This window comes from Xenopus laevis, chromosome 7L, assembly GCF_017654675.1.
Source record: "Xenopus laevis strain J_2021 chromosome 7L, Xenopus_laevis_v10.1, whole genome shotgun sequence".
Classification (NCBI taxonomy): domain Eukaryota; kingdom Metazoa; phylum Chordata; class Amphibia; order Anura; family Pipidae; genus Xenopus; species Xenopus laevis.
This window is the reverse complement of record NC_054383.1, coordinates 37,984,895-38,002,831: the sequence shown is the minus strand read 5'-3', so window position 1 is coordinate 38,002,831 and position 17,937 is coordinate 37,984,895. Positions and strand designations below refer to the sequence as shown.

The following is a 17,937-nucleotide window of genomic DNA, read 5'->3' as shown; positions in this document are numbered from 1 at the left end:
TTTAGCAAAATATTAAACAAATCTCACCTACATCTCAGTCATAAAACATTTCTATAATAATTACTGTCCAATGACAAAATCGATGTGTACATATAAATAAGTATCTTGAGTAAACTTGTGGCCAAACATTCACTAGCATTCCTCTTGCTCTGCATTTTCATTATAGATTTTCAGTTAGTCAAACAATAAGGCCAAGGGCAGGTCACATTGCAGGCAGCTCAAATAGATAGTGCTTTTTTGGGAAGAATATACTGTATTTACTATATTATGTGCCCTGTACTTTCTATAAAACCACCCTTCTTTCTGACCAATAGCATTTGAGTTTAATTCAGCAGTTTTTGTCACAACCATGTATAACATATCTTCCATTTGTGCTACCTGCTTCTCTCCTCTCACCACTTTGGTCTGCAAATCAGAGCCGGAACTAGTGGTAGTTAGAAGAGGCACGTGCCTAGGGCGCAAAGTTGGAGGGGTGCCACTTTTCTGCCACCTTCCCCTAGTTCGGAGCCTTGTGTGTCCCCCCCATGCACCAGCAATTACTCTATTCCGGGTGTGTATTGTGCTCATTCTTGTGCGCACATGAGGAGGGGGCGACATGGTGCCCAGCTGACTTGGCCCGTCACATTAAATTACAAATTTATTATTTTATCCATTTTGTTCTTCTGCCACCAAACTCTTTGTTCTTCTCACATTCCTTCTTCTTTTAACTTTCATAAGATTTTTTCTCGTTCCCCCTAACGGGTCTCCTTTTCATACTGCCACTCCTAGGGCGTTATTTATTAAAAGATTTATTTATACCCAGATGCTGCAAAAAGCCTGAATCCAAACATCCGCCATCCCAGACCTGTTGAGGTCACGTATAAGTCAATGGGAGAGGCACCTATCTCAATTTGAAGTTTTCGTGGTCTGCTTCCTTGCCCTTTACTTAGTCCATTATCCTCTACTGACCCCATAGTATTTAAATATACAGAGTATCTGATTTGAGTGTGTTTGCTTGATTCTAAATAATGTTTTTTACTGTGCACAAGCAGGGCACTGGACCTTACAGCGCCCCCAAAGTAAAGATGTGACATCATGCGCACATGTGATGCGTTAGGTCACTACCAGCCTCAGGTTCGGACCCATATCCGCACCCTGCCTTCTTTTTCCTTTTTTCGTGACTGGCCCAATACAGTGCTCACACGTAAACACATACGCGCATGCACGCTCACTTGTACACGCATACACACTGGGGGGTGGGGCGGTGGACCACCCTGCTATGATATAAACCCTGCACCCCCCAGCTCCGCCAGTCGATTTACATAGTTACATAGTTAAATCAGGTTGAAAAATTACAAAGTCCATCAAGTTCAAACCCTCCAAATGAAACCCAGCCTCCATACACACACACCTCCATAACTTCACATAAATTATATAATCCAAGCCACTCTTAAAAGCGTAATGTAGTAGTATCATCAGCAAAATAGAATACAGTACTTTCAATGCCCACCTCCAGGTCATTAATAAACAAGTTGAAAAGCAAGGGACCTAGTACAGAGCCCTGCGGTACTCCACTAACAACACTGGTCTAATTAGAAAATATTGCATTTATCACCACTTTTTGCTATCTATCTTTTAGCCAGTTCTATTTCCATGTAGAAATACTATGTTCCAGTTAGTCTCTCTTTCTCTCTCTCTCTCTCGCACCCTGTGCACAAGTGACTACACTGTCCTGAATTGCAGCAGTCAGTGTAGGGCTGAGAGATGTCCCACTTAAATCAGATGCTCTGTAACTTATTTTACCTTTTAGGTCACATTGCTTATCAAAGGTAGCAGCACAAATAGGGAAAACAGTGACCACAGCAGACAAGCTTGGGACCCACTGGGATTCTTCCTGGTGTTCCAGGCCAATCCAACCCTGGTCACATTTTGCCATTTATCACTCAGAGCATTCAAATCACTTAGGATGTTGCTATAAATTCTAACAGTGACAGCTTTATAAACGACTGCGTCCTTCCTTGTCACTTTCAACCAAACCATTTAATAATAATATTTAAGCACTGAATTCTATTACCTTATTTACACATAAGTAATGATTATGTTAATACCAAGGATAGCTAGTCTACAGACAGTTCACATAGCAGTTGTAATTATCTTTAATTTTTTTTTAAAGGTTTTTATTTTTGCTTTTCACAACAAAACAACACACACATTAACATGTACAGTTAGGCTACGACAATCCAAAAGTAGTTATACATCAAAATAGGTTGACAAGTAGTATGGGCATACAGCATAGAACTGTAGGTGGGTGAGGGGAGGGGGGGGGCACTCTGGACCAAGGACGCTGGTTTGTTAAGAATGCACAAAGCTAGGGGCTGCTTCTGAGTTATCTTTAATTTTAATGCCAAAACTTGCAAAACTGCCATATTGACAAAATGAAGTGTGGATTTTGTGGATTTTATATTCTTTTTAAGTGGTTGTTAACCTTTATTAACTTTTAGTATAATGTAGACTGAGTGATATTCTGAGACAACTAGCAATTGGTTTTCATTTATTATTTTTGTTTTTTGAGTTTTTTAGCTTTTTATTCAGTAGCTCTCTTCTTTGTTATTTCAGCTATCTGGTTGCTATGGTCCAAATTATCCTAGCAACTATGCATCGATTTGAATAAGGAACTGGATAAAAAAAAAGTTGCAATAACAATACATTTTTGTAGCCTTATTGAACATTTGTTTTTAGATGGCATCAGTGATCCCCATTTGAAAGCTGGACAGAAGAAGACAAACAATTAAAAAAATATATAAAAAAGAAAACAAATAGTCCAATTGAAAAGTTGGTTAGAATTAGCCTTTCTATAACATGCTAAAAGTTAACTTAAAGGTGAACATTCAATTTCAATAACACTTCTTACTCCAGTTTTAGTTTTGCCCACTTTTCCACCCTAGGTTTGTTACAGTTAAAAATACATGAAATTGTATTGACTTTTGTTAATGCTGATGTCCCTTTAAGAACAGGAATGTTATTGCAAAACACAGGATTCCAGTAACATCCCCCTTTCCGAGGAAAATGTGTTGCTCAGAACCAGTCTGATCTGCTATAAGTACGACCAGGGTTCACTGTGTTGCACCTGCAACGACTGGAAACACAATGGTGAGTGGAATGTGATTATGTAGTTATTTAAAATGTATATTTAAATGATGATTAATGCAATTTCTTTCCCAAGCTCAAAGAGTTTATCAGGCCTTTAGTTTCCATATCATTACTTCCAAAAACATCTCACATGCATGCTTAAAAGATAAAAAGTATAGTTTTATTAAGTCTCCATGTGGGGAGTTTTTGATATTTTAAAATGACTTAATAAAACTATACTTTATCTTTTAAGCATGCATGTGGGATTTTTTTAGAAGCAAAGATGTTGTACCTCTGTTTGGTCACTAGAGGACCCCAGCATGCTAGTATTGGTTTACATAGATCTATTTCCAAGTAATCTAGCTATAGAGTGTACTTAAGTTTCCAGTTTTGACAAAATTATATTTTTTCAAGAGCAATGGTGTTATTTGGTTTGCATTAGATATCTTCTCTCTCCTTCTTTATATAACGGTAAGTCAATCTTCACACAAAAATGTGCTGTATATTGTCTGGTATGTTAACAGAGCAGCACTTGAAGGGGCAGATTTATCAAGGGTCGAAGGGAATTCGAGGGAATTTTCGAAGTAAAAAAAATCGAAATTCGAAGTAATTTTTTGGATACTTCGACCATCGAATAGGATACTACGACTTCAACTTCGAATTCGATTCGAAGTAAAATACTTCGAATATTTAACCATTCGATAACCAAAGTACTGTCTCTTTAAAAAAAACGACTTCGATACTTCGCCAAATTAAACCTGCCGAAGTGCTATGTTAGCCTATGGGGACCTTCTACAGCATTTTCTACGTTTTTTGAAGTTGAAGTAAAATCGTTCGATCGTACGTTAAAATCATTCGAATCGTTCGTTTTACTTTGACAGCAGAATACACAAATTCAATAAAAAAAGTTTGAATTCAATATTTGAATTCGAAGTATTTTAATTCAATGGTGTAATTTCAAAGTATTTTTTACTTCGAAATTCGACCCTTGATAAATCTGCCCCGAAATGTATTCTTTATACAATATAGATTTTGTTTGTGTTTTTGAGCGCAATCTATTGCCTTATTTCCCGTCTAAGGAGGAGATTTATCATGGCTTTTATTTTATGTATTTGGAGGGTGTAGTAGCAATCATTAAGGCCTGTAAATATTTGGGTTATAAATGCAATTGTGGTCAGCTGCTCAAATATAAAATGTTTCAAGTGCTTCCAGGAGCTCAAAGAACTCACTGTCCACTGATGTGACAATTTGTACCTGTAATTTGTTCTGCATATTCCTCCCCACCTCCAGGAGATTCAAACGTTCTATTGAAAACATTAGGGTTCTCTGGGGGTGCAAGAAAGTTATTCTGCCAGTGAATTACTATCACATGAAAGAAGTCTATATGAAGGGGCAGCAGCAATTGGCCCCTTGTAGTTAAATGCACAGATGATGAATCTGCACATATTTTTTTTTATATATTTTTTTTCCATAAACATTTCAGAAGTGCATTTTGGCTTCTCTGATTGCCCTTGCCATTTTGGTGACAACATGCAGCGCCGGATGCTTTTCTCGGCTGCCGGGGGAATCCCACGGTAAGACGGAATAACACTTTTCCAGTATTGCAGTATTTATTGTAACTTTATTGTAAGTTATGAATCAGTGCAATGAATATTTTACTACTCCAATTACTCCTATTTCTATTTGTTATCTGACAGTAGGATTTTCAGTTTAAAGGAAAACTATACCCCCAAAATGAACACTTAAGCAACAGATAGTTCATATCATACTAAGTGGCATATTAAAGAATCTCACCAAACTGGAATATATATTTAAGTAAATATTGCCCTTTTACATCTCTTGCCTTGAGCCACCATTTCGTGATGGTCTCTGTGCTGTCTCAGAGATCACCTGACCAGAAATACTTCAACTCTAACTGTAACAGGAAGAAGTGTTGAAGCAAAAGACACAACTCTGTCTGTTAATTGGCTCATGTGACCTAACATGTATGGTTTGTTTGGTTTGTGTGTGAGTACAGTGAATCCTACGATCCCAGGGGGCGGCCCTTATTTTTTAAAATGGCAATTTTCTATTTATGATTACCCAATGGCACATACTACTATAAAAGTGTATTATTATGAAAATGGTTTATTTACATGAAGCAGGGTTTTACATATGAGCTCTTTTATGCAATATCTTTTTATAGAGACCTACATTGTTTGGGGGGTATAGTTTTCCTTTAAAGGGATAGGGTTTCTTTTTACATGCATAATGAAAGTGGCAGTGATAATGCCTTAAATAAGCTGCCTAGTGCTAATTGTATGCTCTCCCTTTATTGAGTGCCTGCCTACACATTTGCTACACACTAGTCTAAAGTGCACTGATCCACTCCGTTGACCTGAAGGCAAAAGCACAGATTACACAAATACCTTTAAACCTCCCTAAATGCTGATGTATATGAAGTACAGGATTCCTTTGCATACAGACCACCTCTTATCTAGTGAGTCTTCTGCACATAGGGGCATATTTACTGAAGAGTAAAGATTTGGAGTATTTTTCCAAAAAAAAAAAATCAAAACTAGTAAAAGGAGAGTATGACAAGTGAATTAAATTTGCATTGGTGAAAATTCTCATCACATTGGCATAAAAACTCCAGTAAATATCCTCTGATTTGCTAAGTCCATTCATTTTGGCCAAGAGAAAGTCTGGTGAGCTGCCATTATAAAGACAGAGCAGGAGTTTGCATCTCATTATCTACTGTACCTTCTCCATGCTAATATCCCACATGCAGTAAATGGCATAAATTCTCTAACTACAATTGTATGGGGGAATTTACTGGTGAATTTTCACAGAGAATTTTACGCCAGGAGAAAATGTTCACAAATGTAATTATGAAATGTGAAATATGAAATGTGTTCTGAAATAGGCTTCATGAATTGAGGCTGGTTATTAGCAGTAGGGGGGAAATGTTAAGTTAGTAAACCATTTATATGTAAGAACCATAAGAAAAAAATAATCAACCAATTTGCAAATATGAGTTAAGCTGGCCATACATGAAGAGATCCGCTCGTCTGGCAACATCGACGAACGAGCGGATCTATCTCCGATATGCAAACCAATGGCAGGGCTATATTGGGGTAATCTGAACATTCGGCCCTAGGGCTGAACGATCGGATTACAACAAGGAGCAATGAGCTCCGACGGGTCAGTCGACGGAAAAATGAAACCTTCCCAATCGATATCGTGGCCAAATATCGATCAGGAAGACCCGTCGGGAAGCCCCCATACACAGGCAGATAAATTGCCGAATTGGTCTAAAGGACAGATATCGCCAGCTTTATTTGCCTGTGTATGGCCACCTTTACTAAGCACCCACAGTATAGTGTATTTTTTAAAATAGTGACAGTTCCCCTTTAACCTCTGAAATAGTTACCCTTCCATTCACTGTTTACATCATACTAAATATTAATTTCTAGGTGAACTACCCCCTTATACATAAAATCTTACTCCTTAAACAGGGGTCTCAGTCCAATGAGAAAGTCCCCATAAATTTATAGTGATACAGGACTGGAACTAGGGGGCCTATATATTAAACCTTGAATTTATCTGGTCAAGGGGAAAACTCTAATTTTTGGAGGAAAAAAAAACCTTGAATTTTTAGAGATTTATTAAGCCCAACAGCTGATAAAACTCCAAATCTGAAAATACTTCATCTCAAAAGATCATGTAGAAGTCAATGTCCCTGAAGTTGTTTCTTGAAATCGTGATCTGTGCTGGATAATCCGATAAAGTCTGGGTTTTTGTCCAGTAATCTCATAAAGTCGAGTTTTCGGAGCATCTAAAGTAGGATTCGAATTGACGCTCGATGAGTTCAGTTCTTGGATGTGAGTTTAGTCGACTTTGTTTTAATAAAAAACTGAGATAAACTTGAGTTTTAGTAAATAACCCCCTAGTTTTAGGCAAAGGAGCTCCAGTTGCACTGGGGGACAGCATTTCTGGATCCCAGTTTAGCTTCATGTTATACCATAAAGTACAGCCCTGGAAGTGACACCACTTGCCTTCCCTCCCCAGCCAGGCAGAAAGTCCATAAAAGATGCTAATAGCTCAAAACATATTGTAATTATGTGGAAACAACTGATTCTGTGTATTATATATTTGTTTTTAATTCTATTGTAAAAGAGCAAAGCTGCCATATTGCATTACTTTCTTTGGGCAATTATTCTAAAGAAAAAAGCAAACATGGGGGGGGGTGAAATCGAAAGCTTATTGCAATTCACAGAGATCTGGAGGTTCAGTCAGTTTGTGCCTCATGGAAGCTATTTTGTTATGTTTTCTTCTTAGGTTGCTTTTATAGAGGTGAGCTGCATGACCGGGGGAGCAAATTTAGAACAAAAGATTGTATGGACTGTACCTGTTCTATGGATGGCTCAATGAGATGTTGCCAAGCGTAAGTTTATTTCCAGAGAATTCTACAGAAATTCTAATGGTACAGCACGGTACCTACCAAGGGTGCACCTCAGGGCCCACTGGAGCCGTCTGAGGAATTTCTTTGCAGCTCTGGAGAGGACAAGTGAGGCCGGTTGCACATCCTGGGACGGCCTATGGTCATTACATTACTTTAGCTGTGTTGGGTCTTTGTATTCTGTGGCAACGAGTTTCTGCTGTTACAGTGATAACTGGGAACAAATACACCATAAAATGTCAGTAAATTTGCTCTGCTTTTTGAAATTCCACCATTTAGAGAGGTTTAACATTAGGCCATTACTTCCTTGTGGTGACATTGTCTGTGGCCAGGGCTTAAAGGGTTGTTCACCTTTGAGTTAACTTTTAGTAAGATGTAGAGAGTGATATTTTGAGACAATTTGCAATTGGTTTTCTTTTTTATTATTTGTGGTTTTTGAGTTAAGCTTTTTATTCATCAGCTCTACAGCAATTTCAGCAATCTAGGGGTAGGCAGAAGAGGCAGAAGAAGCTGCCTAGGGCGCAATGATAGGGGGACTCTGGGCAGCTTCCTCTAAAATTGTCTTCTGCCTACCCCTAGACCGTGTTTGCACCCCTCAGTCTTACTCCCTTTTCTTCCCTCTCTCACCCACCCCTCCATCATTCTTCCCATCCCTCGGTTGCTCTCCACTCCTTCCCTTTCCCCTTCATCGTGGTCAGGCGAGCACCAGGGTGTGGCCATCCGGGTTGCCTAGGGTGCCCAGTCGGCCTGGCGCTGCCCTGCCGACACATTGCGAAGTCGACCAAAGTTTCCTCAAGAAGCAACTCTGGACAAAAACAAAAAAGAGATGAGTAGGTTTTGTCACCGGTGTTTTAAATTATTACAGTGGAGAATAGGGTTGCCACCTGCCCAGTATTTTACCGGCATAGCCGGTAAAAACGATGGTTGATCCCAATGTTATTAATAGGGAATAAAGATAAATATATAGGAAGGCCAGTATTTTTTTCCAGAAAAGGTGGCAACCCTAGTGGAGAACCATTTTCGGGAGGTTTGTCCCTCCGCAGTAGTGCACCGTTATCGCAGACAACAAATCTACGCGTAGGTCATTACCCGTAGAGTACATTTTAAGCAGGTCGTCTTAATACATTATTTCCCTTTTTACTGTATTAATGGAACTTCTGATACATTAATATTAAAGCCAGTGGGCACTGGTTTTCTCCACCAGAGGGCAGCGAGAGTCATAATACAATGTGCTATAAGCCTTAAATAGCAACTAGTACAGGTATGGAACCTGCTATCCAGAATGCCCCGACCTGAAGTTTTCCGGATAACAGATATTTCTGAAATTTGGAACTTTGTGCCTTAAGACTACTAGAAAATCATGTAAACATTAAACAAACCAAATAGGCAGGGGTTGCTTCCAATAAGGAATAATTATATTATATAATATATAATTATAATTTGCAATTGGTTTTCATTTTTTATTATTTGTGGTTTTTGAGATATTTAGCTTTTTATTCAGCAGCTCTTTAGTTTGCACTTTCTGCAATCTAGTTACTAGGGTCCAAATTATCCTAGCAACCTTGCATTCATTTGAATAAGAGATTGGAATATGAATAGGAAAGAAACTGAATAGAAAGATGAGCAATAAAAAGCAATAACAATACATTTGTTGCCTTACAAATTTGAGTATTTATTTTGTAGATGGTGTCAGTGACCCCTGACTATGGAAAGAGTCAGAAGAAGAATTTAAAAACTATAAAAAAAACTATATATATATATATACTGTATATATAAAAAAAATAACCTGAAAACTGAAAAGTTGCTTAGAATTGGCCATTCAATAACAGGGGGGGGAATGTAATTAAAAGTCGCAGGCGTTATTTAAAATGGCGTCTTTGTGAATGTTTAGCCCTGCTCGTAGTGTAATATCAGTCACATTGCACATTTTTCGCTAAGCAAAGGTTTAGCATTAACACCCGCTCTTGCATTAAAAGTTAACCTTTAGTATGCTATAGAGTAGTCTAATTCTTTTCACTTGGTCTTCATTATTTATTTTTTATAGTTTTTGAATTATTTGCTTTCTTCTTCAGACTCTTTCCATCTTTCAAATGGGGTTCACTGGCCCCATCTAAAATTCTCTGTAAGGCTACAAATGTATTGTTATTGCTACTTTTTATTCCTCGTCATCTTTCAGCCCCTTTCTTATTTATATTCCAGTCTCTTATTTAAATCAATGCATGGTTGCTAGGTTAATTTGGACCTTAGCAACCATATTGCTGAAATTGCATATTGGAGTCCTCCTGAATAAAAAGCTAAATAACTCAAAAACCACAGATAATAAAAAATAAAAACGAATTGCAATTTGTGTCAGAATATCACTATCTACATCAAACTAAGGGGCAGATTTACTAAAGGGTGAAGTGACGTTTGCGAAAATTCGCTAGTGTGACATTATTTTGTAGTTCGCCGATTTACTAATGGGTGCAGGGCTAGCGAAGGAGACTCTATCGGTAATTCGCTCCCTTACGCCTGGCAAAGTTGCACTCTGGCAAAGAGATTTAACTTCGCAAATTTAGTAAGATACGGATTTTATTGAACGTTTCCTCTTGCGCCAGACTTGCCTTTGCCACCTCAGACCAGGCGAAGTGCAATAGAGTAGATAGGACTGCCTCAAAAAATAGTTGAACGTTTTTTTAAAAAAACGCTGGCGACTTTTCATTTTTCAGGGTGATAGGCTGCAAAAGAATTTTTTTCTGGAGTACCCAGCTTCCTCCCTACATTTCCTTACATGTGGCACATAAACTATACACTGGGCTCATGTGTAGGGCAATATAACAACTCTATTTTATTTTATGAAGGTTTCCCGGGCTTGTGTAGTGTAATGTATTTGCTGCAACATATACGTCCATTCAACTTTAACTTCCCACGTATGCAAATTAGCCAATGCTAGTGCAACTTCGCTAGCGTTCTCGCCCTGGACGCAACTTTGGATTTTAGTGAATTAGCGTTGTCCTGGCGAATCTACGCCTGGTGAAGTGTTGCAATGTGAGCGAAGCAGACACTAGCGCTAATTCGTTGCTTAGTGAATTTGCCCCTAAAAGTTAAAGGGATACTGTCATGGGAAAAAAAAAATTCAAAATGAATCAGTTAATAGTGCTGCTCCAGCAGAATTCTGCACTGAAATCCATTTCTCAAAAGAGAAAACAGATTTTTTTTTATATTCAATTTTGAAATCTGACATGGGGCTAGACATTTTGTCTATTTCCCAGCTGCCCCAAGTCATGTGACTTGTGCTCTGATAAACTTCAGTCACTCTTTACTGCTGTACTGCAAGTTGGAGTGATATCACCCCCTCCCTTCCCCCCAGCAGCCAAACAAAAGAACAATGGGAAGGTGACCAGATAACAGCTCCCTAACACAAGATAACAGCTGCCTGGTAGTTCTAAGAACAGCACTCAATAGTAAAAACCCATGTCCCACTGAGACACATTCAGTTACATTGAGAAGGAAAAACAGCAGCCTGCCAGAAAGCATTTCCCTCCTAAAGTGCAGGCACAAGTCACATGACCAGGGGCAGCTGGGAAATTGACAAAATGTCTAGCCCCATGTCAGATTTTAAAATTGAATATAAAAAAATCTGTTGAGAAATGGATTTCAGTGCAGAAATCTGCTGGAGCAGCACTATTAACTGATTCATTTAGAATTTTTTTTTTCCCATGACAGTATCCCTTTAACTCAAAGGTGAACAACCCCTTTAACTTTTTAAAATAGGTATTTATTTCCAGTTCATAGATAACAATCCACTGTGAAATAGAATTTTTCATACCTCCAATTATTTCGTTACTTTAACTCAAAGGGGAACCACCCCTTTAATATAGCACATTTTGCAAAACAAAACAAAGAATGTAAAGAATTATAAATAATTGCCGTCATACCAATAATTTTTTAAGAAACAATTATTGTCCTGCAAAAATAATATAGGGGACTATTCTGGTAGATAATCAAATAGTTATGCCTTTTAAGTTTAGAGTTTGATTTTCTGATATTTTAGGAAATTAATGTAATCTCCGACACTTTTTAAAATAAATTATTGGCTGAGCTACAAGAGTTTATGTTTTTAAAATGTTTTTTTTGGAATCTGCACATAGCAAAGATTAGGGAAGAGTCAAAGCCTATCTAGTAGGGCAGGCTGGGTTGTGATGTATTTGAGCAATTTTTGACAGATTTTGGTTAATGGACTGGTCTCGTTTGCTCACTTTAGACTTGGCAGAAGAGAAGAAAGGTAGCAAAGGGAAGGGACTAGTTTAACTCATAGGCAGACAAACTGCATTTGTTATCATTATAAAATTTAATAAATAAACCTTTTTCTTTCTTTATAGATATGGTACCCCAGTGAAGTATGATAAGGAAAAGTGTACGGCTGTTTTTAATAGGAATACCTGCCTTTATAATGTTGTGGAAAAGAAAAATCCTTCAAGGGAATGTGACATTTTAGCTATGGTTGGCTGAAATGACCGTCTCCTGGAGCTAGAGCTTCATTAATTGAATGTTAACAAATAACTGAAAATAAAGTCATTAAATTTACAAATCTTGCTTCCATTATTACACTACATTAGGGGTTAATTTACGAATGCACATGCAAGTGTGAGTGCTCTAAAGTGGATACAATGGAGAGTGTAAGTTGATACAATGTGCCCTTACACACTCCTGCACTTCCATATGGTTGCCAGTGTGTACCTATTAAGGGCAGGACTCCACGGACGATTCTGGCGTGATCCGATGCTCTGCGCAAAAACGCAGGCGTCACGTCGGATGTGATGGAAATAAGGTAAGTAATTCTATTGTCGGATCATGTCTCAGTGTTGATGCGACGTGACAGTCGGATGCAGACGCTGCATGCTCATCGCATCGCATCAACAATGCGACACGATCCGACAATAGCATTACTTTATTTCCGTCGCATTCCGATGTGACGCCTACGTTTTTGCGCAGCGCGCCGGATTAAGCCGGAATCGTCCTGCCCTGACACTGGAGACACTGGGAGTTTCCTGCTATCCTGTGGGCCAGTCTGACACTGTTAGTTGTGGTCTGTTTTATACCTATAGAAAAAATGAGGTGAATGCCACAGTGGTACTGCAGCTTATATGATTACAGGTATGGGATCCGTTATCCGGATATCAGAAAGCCCAAAATTACAGAAAGAATGTCTCCCATAGACTCAATTTAATCCAAATAATCAAAAAATGTAAAAAGGGTTCCATTTTTTTCTGTAGTAATAAAACAGTGCCTTGTACTTAATTCTTACTATGATATAATTTATCCTTTTTGGAAGCAAAACCAGCCTATGGGGTTTATTTAAAATGTTTTCTAGTATACATAAGGTATGGAGATACAAATTACTGAAAGATCCATTATCTGGAAAACCCCAGGTCCTGAGCATTCTGGTTAACAGGTCCCATACCTGTACTAGTCTCTGCTCTGCCTGGTTCCTCTGCTATAGCACAGTTCCTTACACTCATTGTGATTAGTAAAACAAAAATCAATTATGGGGTAGCTGCTGTCTATACAGCGAGTACTGTGCACAGGTCCAGTTAAACCACAGTAAATATCAAAGACATGCACAGTTTCTCGCTTAAAAACATTTATTGGTGCATATATACCACAAAAAATGACATATCAATGTTCAAATCACACACACCACGAAGCAGTGTCTCCCCCCCAGTCTGCCTACCTGTTGTTAACCACACCCTCCTGACGCGTTTCGCGCTATTGGGCGCTTCATCAGAGGAGCATACCAGTAGCATACCATCTGGTTACCTTCCCACATTTGCCCATTTATCCCTCCATCAACATATCACTTACCCTCCTCTCGATGGTTTTTGTTTGGGACAAATTATTAAAGCTTTAAGGTCTACTATAAAGCCTCACTGTTGAATTTCTATGTTTGATATATAACACAAACTTTGTTTTAAGGCCCTAATATATGCTGGCACTTTAAAACTAGACAGAGTCGGGACATGATGAAACATGTTGCTAACATATTTAACATTTTTCTTTCCTTGGTTAAAGGTGCTGATACAATTTTACACGATGGGAGTGTGCCCCTTCTTTTATAGTTATTTGTAGACTTTGCCTGCTCGGGACCAGCAGATTAAGGAGGCAGCACCCCACCTGGAACATTTGTTGGAGTTGCCAGATAATTTCCTTTTAACTCTTATAGTATCGAACATTTGGATTTGACCTTCGGAGCATTTGGACTTTATCATTTGTTTGCATTATTAGTTTCTACACATAATGGTCTTAAACCAGTTAGTGCCCCCTTTTCTCTTATATATTTCAAAACTTGTCAAGTACTCCAGCTGCTGTGATGGCTTTGACCTATAGTTAATGACACCAGGGCTCTGTAACCCTTTCATGGCACTCCCTTCTCGGGATCACATTGGGTGCCTGTTTGCTGGTGATCAGGGGGAACTCTGTGGTACTGATGGAAGAGACTGTCCAACCTGCTATTTACTTGCACTGTGCCTAAACATCTCTTAAGAAATACACCTATGGGAATTCATCCAGGTAATAAAACTTTACACAGGAATAGCAACTATAATAAACTTTATTTGTGTAGCACACGCTTGAGTGCACTATCGCTGTGTGTATTGCAATGTGTGTCAATAATGGTTTTTAGTCAGCACTCACCACTTATCCACCTCCTTTTTAAGTGCACGTGTCCAGTGGTCCACTTTCCAGTGGCCGGAAAACAGGCCTGAGACGTTGTGTTTGTAACAGATCACAAAGCCATGTCTTAAAAAAAAAAGAAGGCTTTTTAGAACAATTTGGAACTTCAGAATGGTGCTGTGTCAAATATTGGAGTATTGTAATGTGCGAACAGGACTACTGCTGCTTTTACTGTGTCAATGACCCACATGTACCTGTGTAACTCCCTGCAACTCCCGGTAGCTTGTGTAGTTCCGTGCAGCAAAGGATCCAGTCACAGAGATGATTTCTTGCAGCAAAAGAACTGGTTTATTTACAGTGAACAGTTGCAATGAAGTAATTTACAGGCACTTTGATGTCAAGCAGAATAATAACTGTAGAATCCCCTTTCAGATGTGAAATATCAAGAATAGGTTACCTGGGGCAAATCATCCCATAAAGTAGAGCTTTGTGCACAGGGATAAGCAGCCTGGGGTCTTGGATCTCGGCACCCTCATTGGTCCTCACCTCACCCACTGACCCCACTACTTCTCCTCGTTGGAGCAGAAACTGCTCACTACATACCCTGAGCCTCTCTTTTGCTCCTAGAGCGACTGTGACAGAAACTTACTAATCCTAGATAAATCTTTCTAACTTTTACCACTGGCAGACCTGGACCTGTAACACCTCACAGTGAGGTAAGGTCCCAGGAAAGACCTTGAACACATGGGGCTATACCCCTTTATATTTTAAATACTGCCACCTAGTGGGCAACCCTTGCCTACAGTAAATCCCAATGGACCCAGGGTCATACAGTAGCTGCCTGAGTATACTAAAGGACCCTTAGGCATCCAATTACACAGGGGGAACTGCCTGAGTAAAATATACCCAAATCTCAGGGTCCCTACATGTAGAAAAAAAAAAATTGCAACAGGCATAGAACACAGTAGAACAATACTTGCAATCAAGACATTTGGATGCCTACAGTCAGATAAATAAAAGCACAATTTAGTTCTACCACTAATTCCTACAAAAGAGTTTTTAATACGCTATTGTGAGGTGCTGCAGTCTCCGTTTGCATCTTCTAACATCACCACTCTGTGGTGGGCCTCATAACGTATGTGATGATGTCAAAGACATCCGCAGCTGTGCTTTTTACCATTTCTGACCTTGGGCTTTGTTATGTGTGGGGCTTATTTGCCCTGTGTGTTTGTGTCAAATTCCCATTAAATCCTTGCAATCAGAATTGCTGTCCTGTGGCTGCTTTTATTGCTCAAGATGGCTTCTGTTTTTAAAGATCCTTTTAATGTGCTTAACTGGTATTTTAATTTAATCCTTGACTGTAATTTCACTACGAATCTTGCTGCCTGGTTTGAACCCTCTGCCTGTTGTGACCATGATCTGCAGGATACTTGCCTGTGCCCTGCTTATAATTTGCCTGAACTCTGTAGTAAGTAGGTTCTAAGCTGATACCACAGCAGAAACCCTAAAAGTTCCTGAACCCTAAAATGGTGTTGGCAGAGATAGCTGGGGTCTTCCAGCTTTACGGAAGAATTAGACTTGCCCTTCCTCTGGGTTCTTGCCAGCTAGGCCATTACAGTTAGCTTGTGTCTAAGTGTGGAACCCTCTTAGACTGCTAGCTCCTCTGCTTCTTTGGAGTTCATTGCGGATGTTCTCGTTAAGCATCTTGAGAACCCAGAGACTAAGCAATTACGCTCACAGACTCTTCAGCACTTAACCATTATCCTAGAAGCTTTGCAGGTTTTTCAGAAGGGCCAATAACTCCTGCTCTTGTTCTGCAACCTACTCTGGCTGTGTTTCCTTTTGGGCCAGCTCATGTTCCCGATAGTAAGATTCCCTCTCCCTTGCATTACGAAAGAGGCCCTGAGACTTGTCAGGTATTTCTGAATCAGATTACTACTACCTCAGCACAACAACTCCCTCTATTTGTTCCTGGCTCAGTTCCTCCTAGATGAAGATGCTATCTGCTTTCTATTGAAATCTAAGATATGGAAGATTATATTCTGTAGAATGTAGCCAAATGATTCATTAGGAAATCCAATCCCTCCTCTGGAGCCAGTTTCTTTTTTGTCCCAAAGAAGTATGGGAGTTGGAGACCTTGCACTGACTATAGAGGGCTGAACAAAATCACCATTGAATTGTTATCCAACAGGGTAGATGGGAGATATGGCACTGACACAAAAATCCCTAGGTCTACTCCACATTGAAGAATATTTGCAAAAATTCGGCTCATTTCTCTTTGCATGACAGAAAAAAAGACACGCGACATGCGCAACAAAAAAAGGCATTTTATCCTTTCCCTCTGCTTCCACAATGGGATCTGAGCCATCCCAATGTCTATATAATGACATACACATAAATATATGGTTTATTCATGTTGTGCCTGTGTTTGTAAGCTAGTAGTAATAAATCAACCATAGATGATACTTTTTGCTTAAACAGCAACTTAGTGTAGTAGTAGTTGATACCATTATCAGAGGTAATGTCAAAAATTACAGACATGTTTTTAAGGAATTGGCAATAGGGTGGTCTTTTTTCTGTTGAAAAAGCAGTTGTAGCCTAGTGAATGGGAGGTCCTCTAACAATGTAGGGAATGTGTGTAGCAGTATACTGAGCAAATGTTGCCTTCCCATTTATACCAATGTAATTCAGCAAATTTTAATGCTAGTTTTTGAAAAAAGCAAAACATGGCAGATTTGCTCAACACAGGACTTGAAAGTAAGGGGATAAAAAAATGTTTTTGTGAATTCTCCACCATACATTTTTTGGTAAAGTAGGACAGATTCGCTCATCACTATTTAAAAGTAATAACTGATGGTGATGGGTGACTAGACCTTAACAAACGTTGCACTTTTTTACATTAGCCTGACACAGTTTGTGAGGCATATCCCATTAGTAAAGGGGTGTAGATTAATAATCTGAAACTCTCAAAAGGGTTAAATAGTAATCTTCAGACTCTGTTGATTTTATACAAACAATAAAGTATATATATATATATATATGTAGTGCTCTTTTCAGCAGGGAACAGCAGAGATGGTAAATATGGTTTCACATTAAAATAACTGTTCTAAATTACAGGGTGACATTATGGGTGGATGACAAATACTGTAACACCAAAGTAAAGAAATAATGTTCTTTATAGCCACAGTTTCATGGGAAAGCCATACCTTAGGTTAACATCAAACCCCTGTGCAAAAACACCAAACACCACCCATGCCTCATGCTATTGATTTTATGTACATTTCAACCCAAAAATGCATGCTTAGTTTTCGGGCCAAAATCTGCCCAATGTGCACAGCAGCCTGATGCAATTAAAGTCACTAACAAGAGGTATGGATGATTTTGGGTGGAGAAAATATCACATGTAATATTAGCCTTACAGATCAATAGAGGAGCTATCCTATGCAAATATATTGCAAATAGCATTTCTCTTGGCCCCCTGGCAATAAAGTTATTTACAATACGGTAATCTTTTTTTCACCTGTGTATCCTCCTTATTTGATCATCATTTTCTATATGTCATTTATAACAAGGAATACATAACCATTAATATTTCTATATCACATACATATTAGATTTCCAGTATAGGTAAATATAGATTTTTTACCCCCCACAGGGGCCACTGTTCCTCTCCATTCCACTCATGGCTGCCATCAGGGGGGGACAGGGGGGACAAGTGTCCTGGGACGGGCCTGAAG

The 17,937-nt window shown here is 38.9% G+C and overlaps 1 protein-coding gene across 1 annotated transcript; it reads left to right on the top strand.

Moving 5' to 3' along the window:
- Positions 1–3,021: 3,021 nt before the first annotated feature.
- On the top strand, positions 3,022–12,115 carry LOC108696982 (beta-microseminoprotein). Its single transcript, XM_018226681.2, has 4 exons — positions 3,022–3,129; positions 4,592–4,682; positions 7,429–7,534; positions 11,911–12,115. Exons 1-4 carry the CDS (start codon positions 3,127–3,129, stop codon positions 12,038–12,040), a joined length of 330 nt encoding a protein of 109 aa, XP_018082170.1. The 5' UTR covers positions 3,022–3,126; the 3' UTR covers positions 12,041–12,115.
- Positions 12,116–17,937: the final 5,822 nt, after the last annotated feature.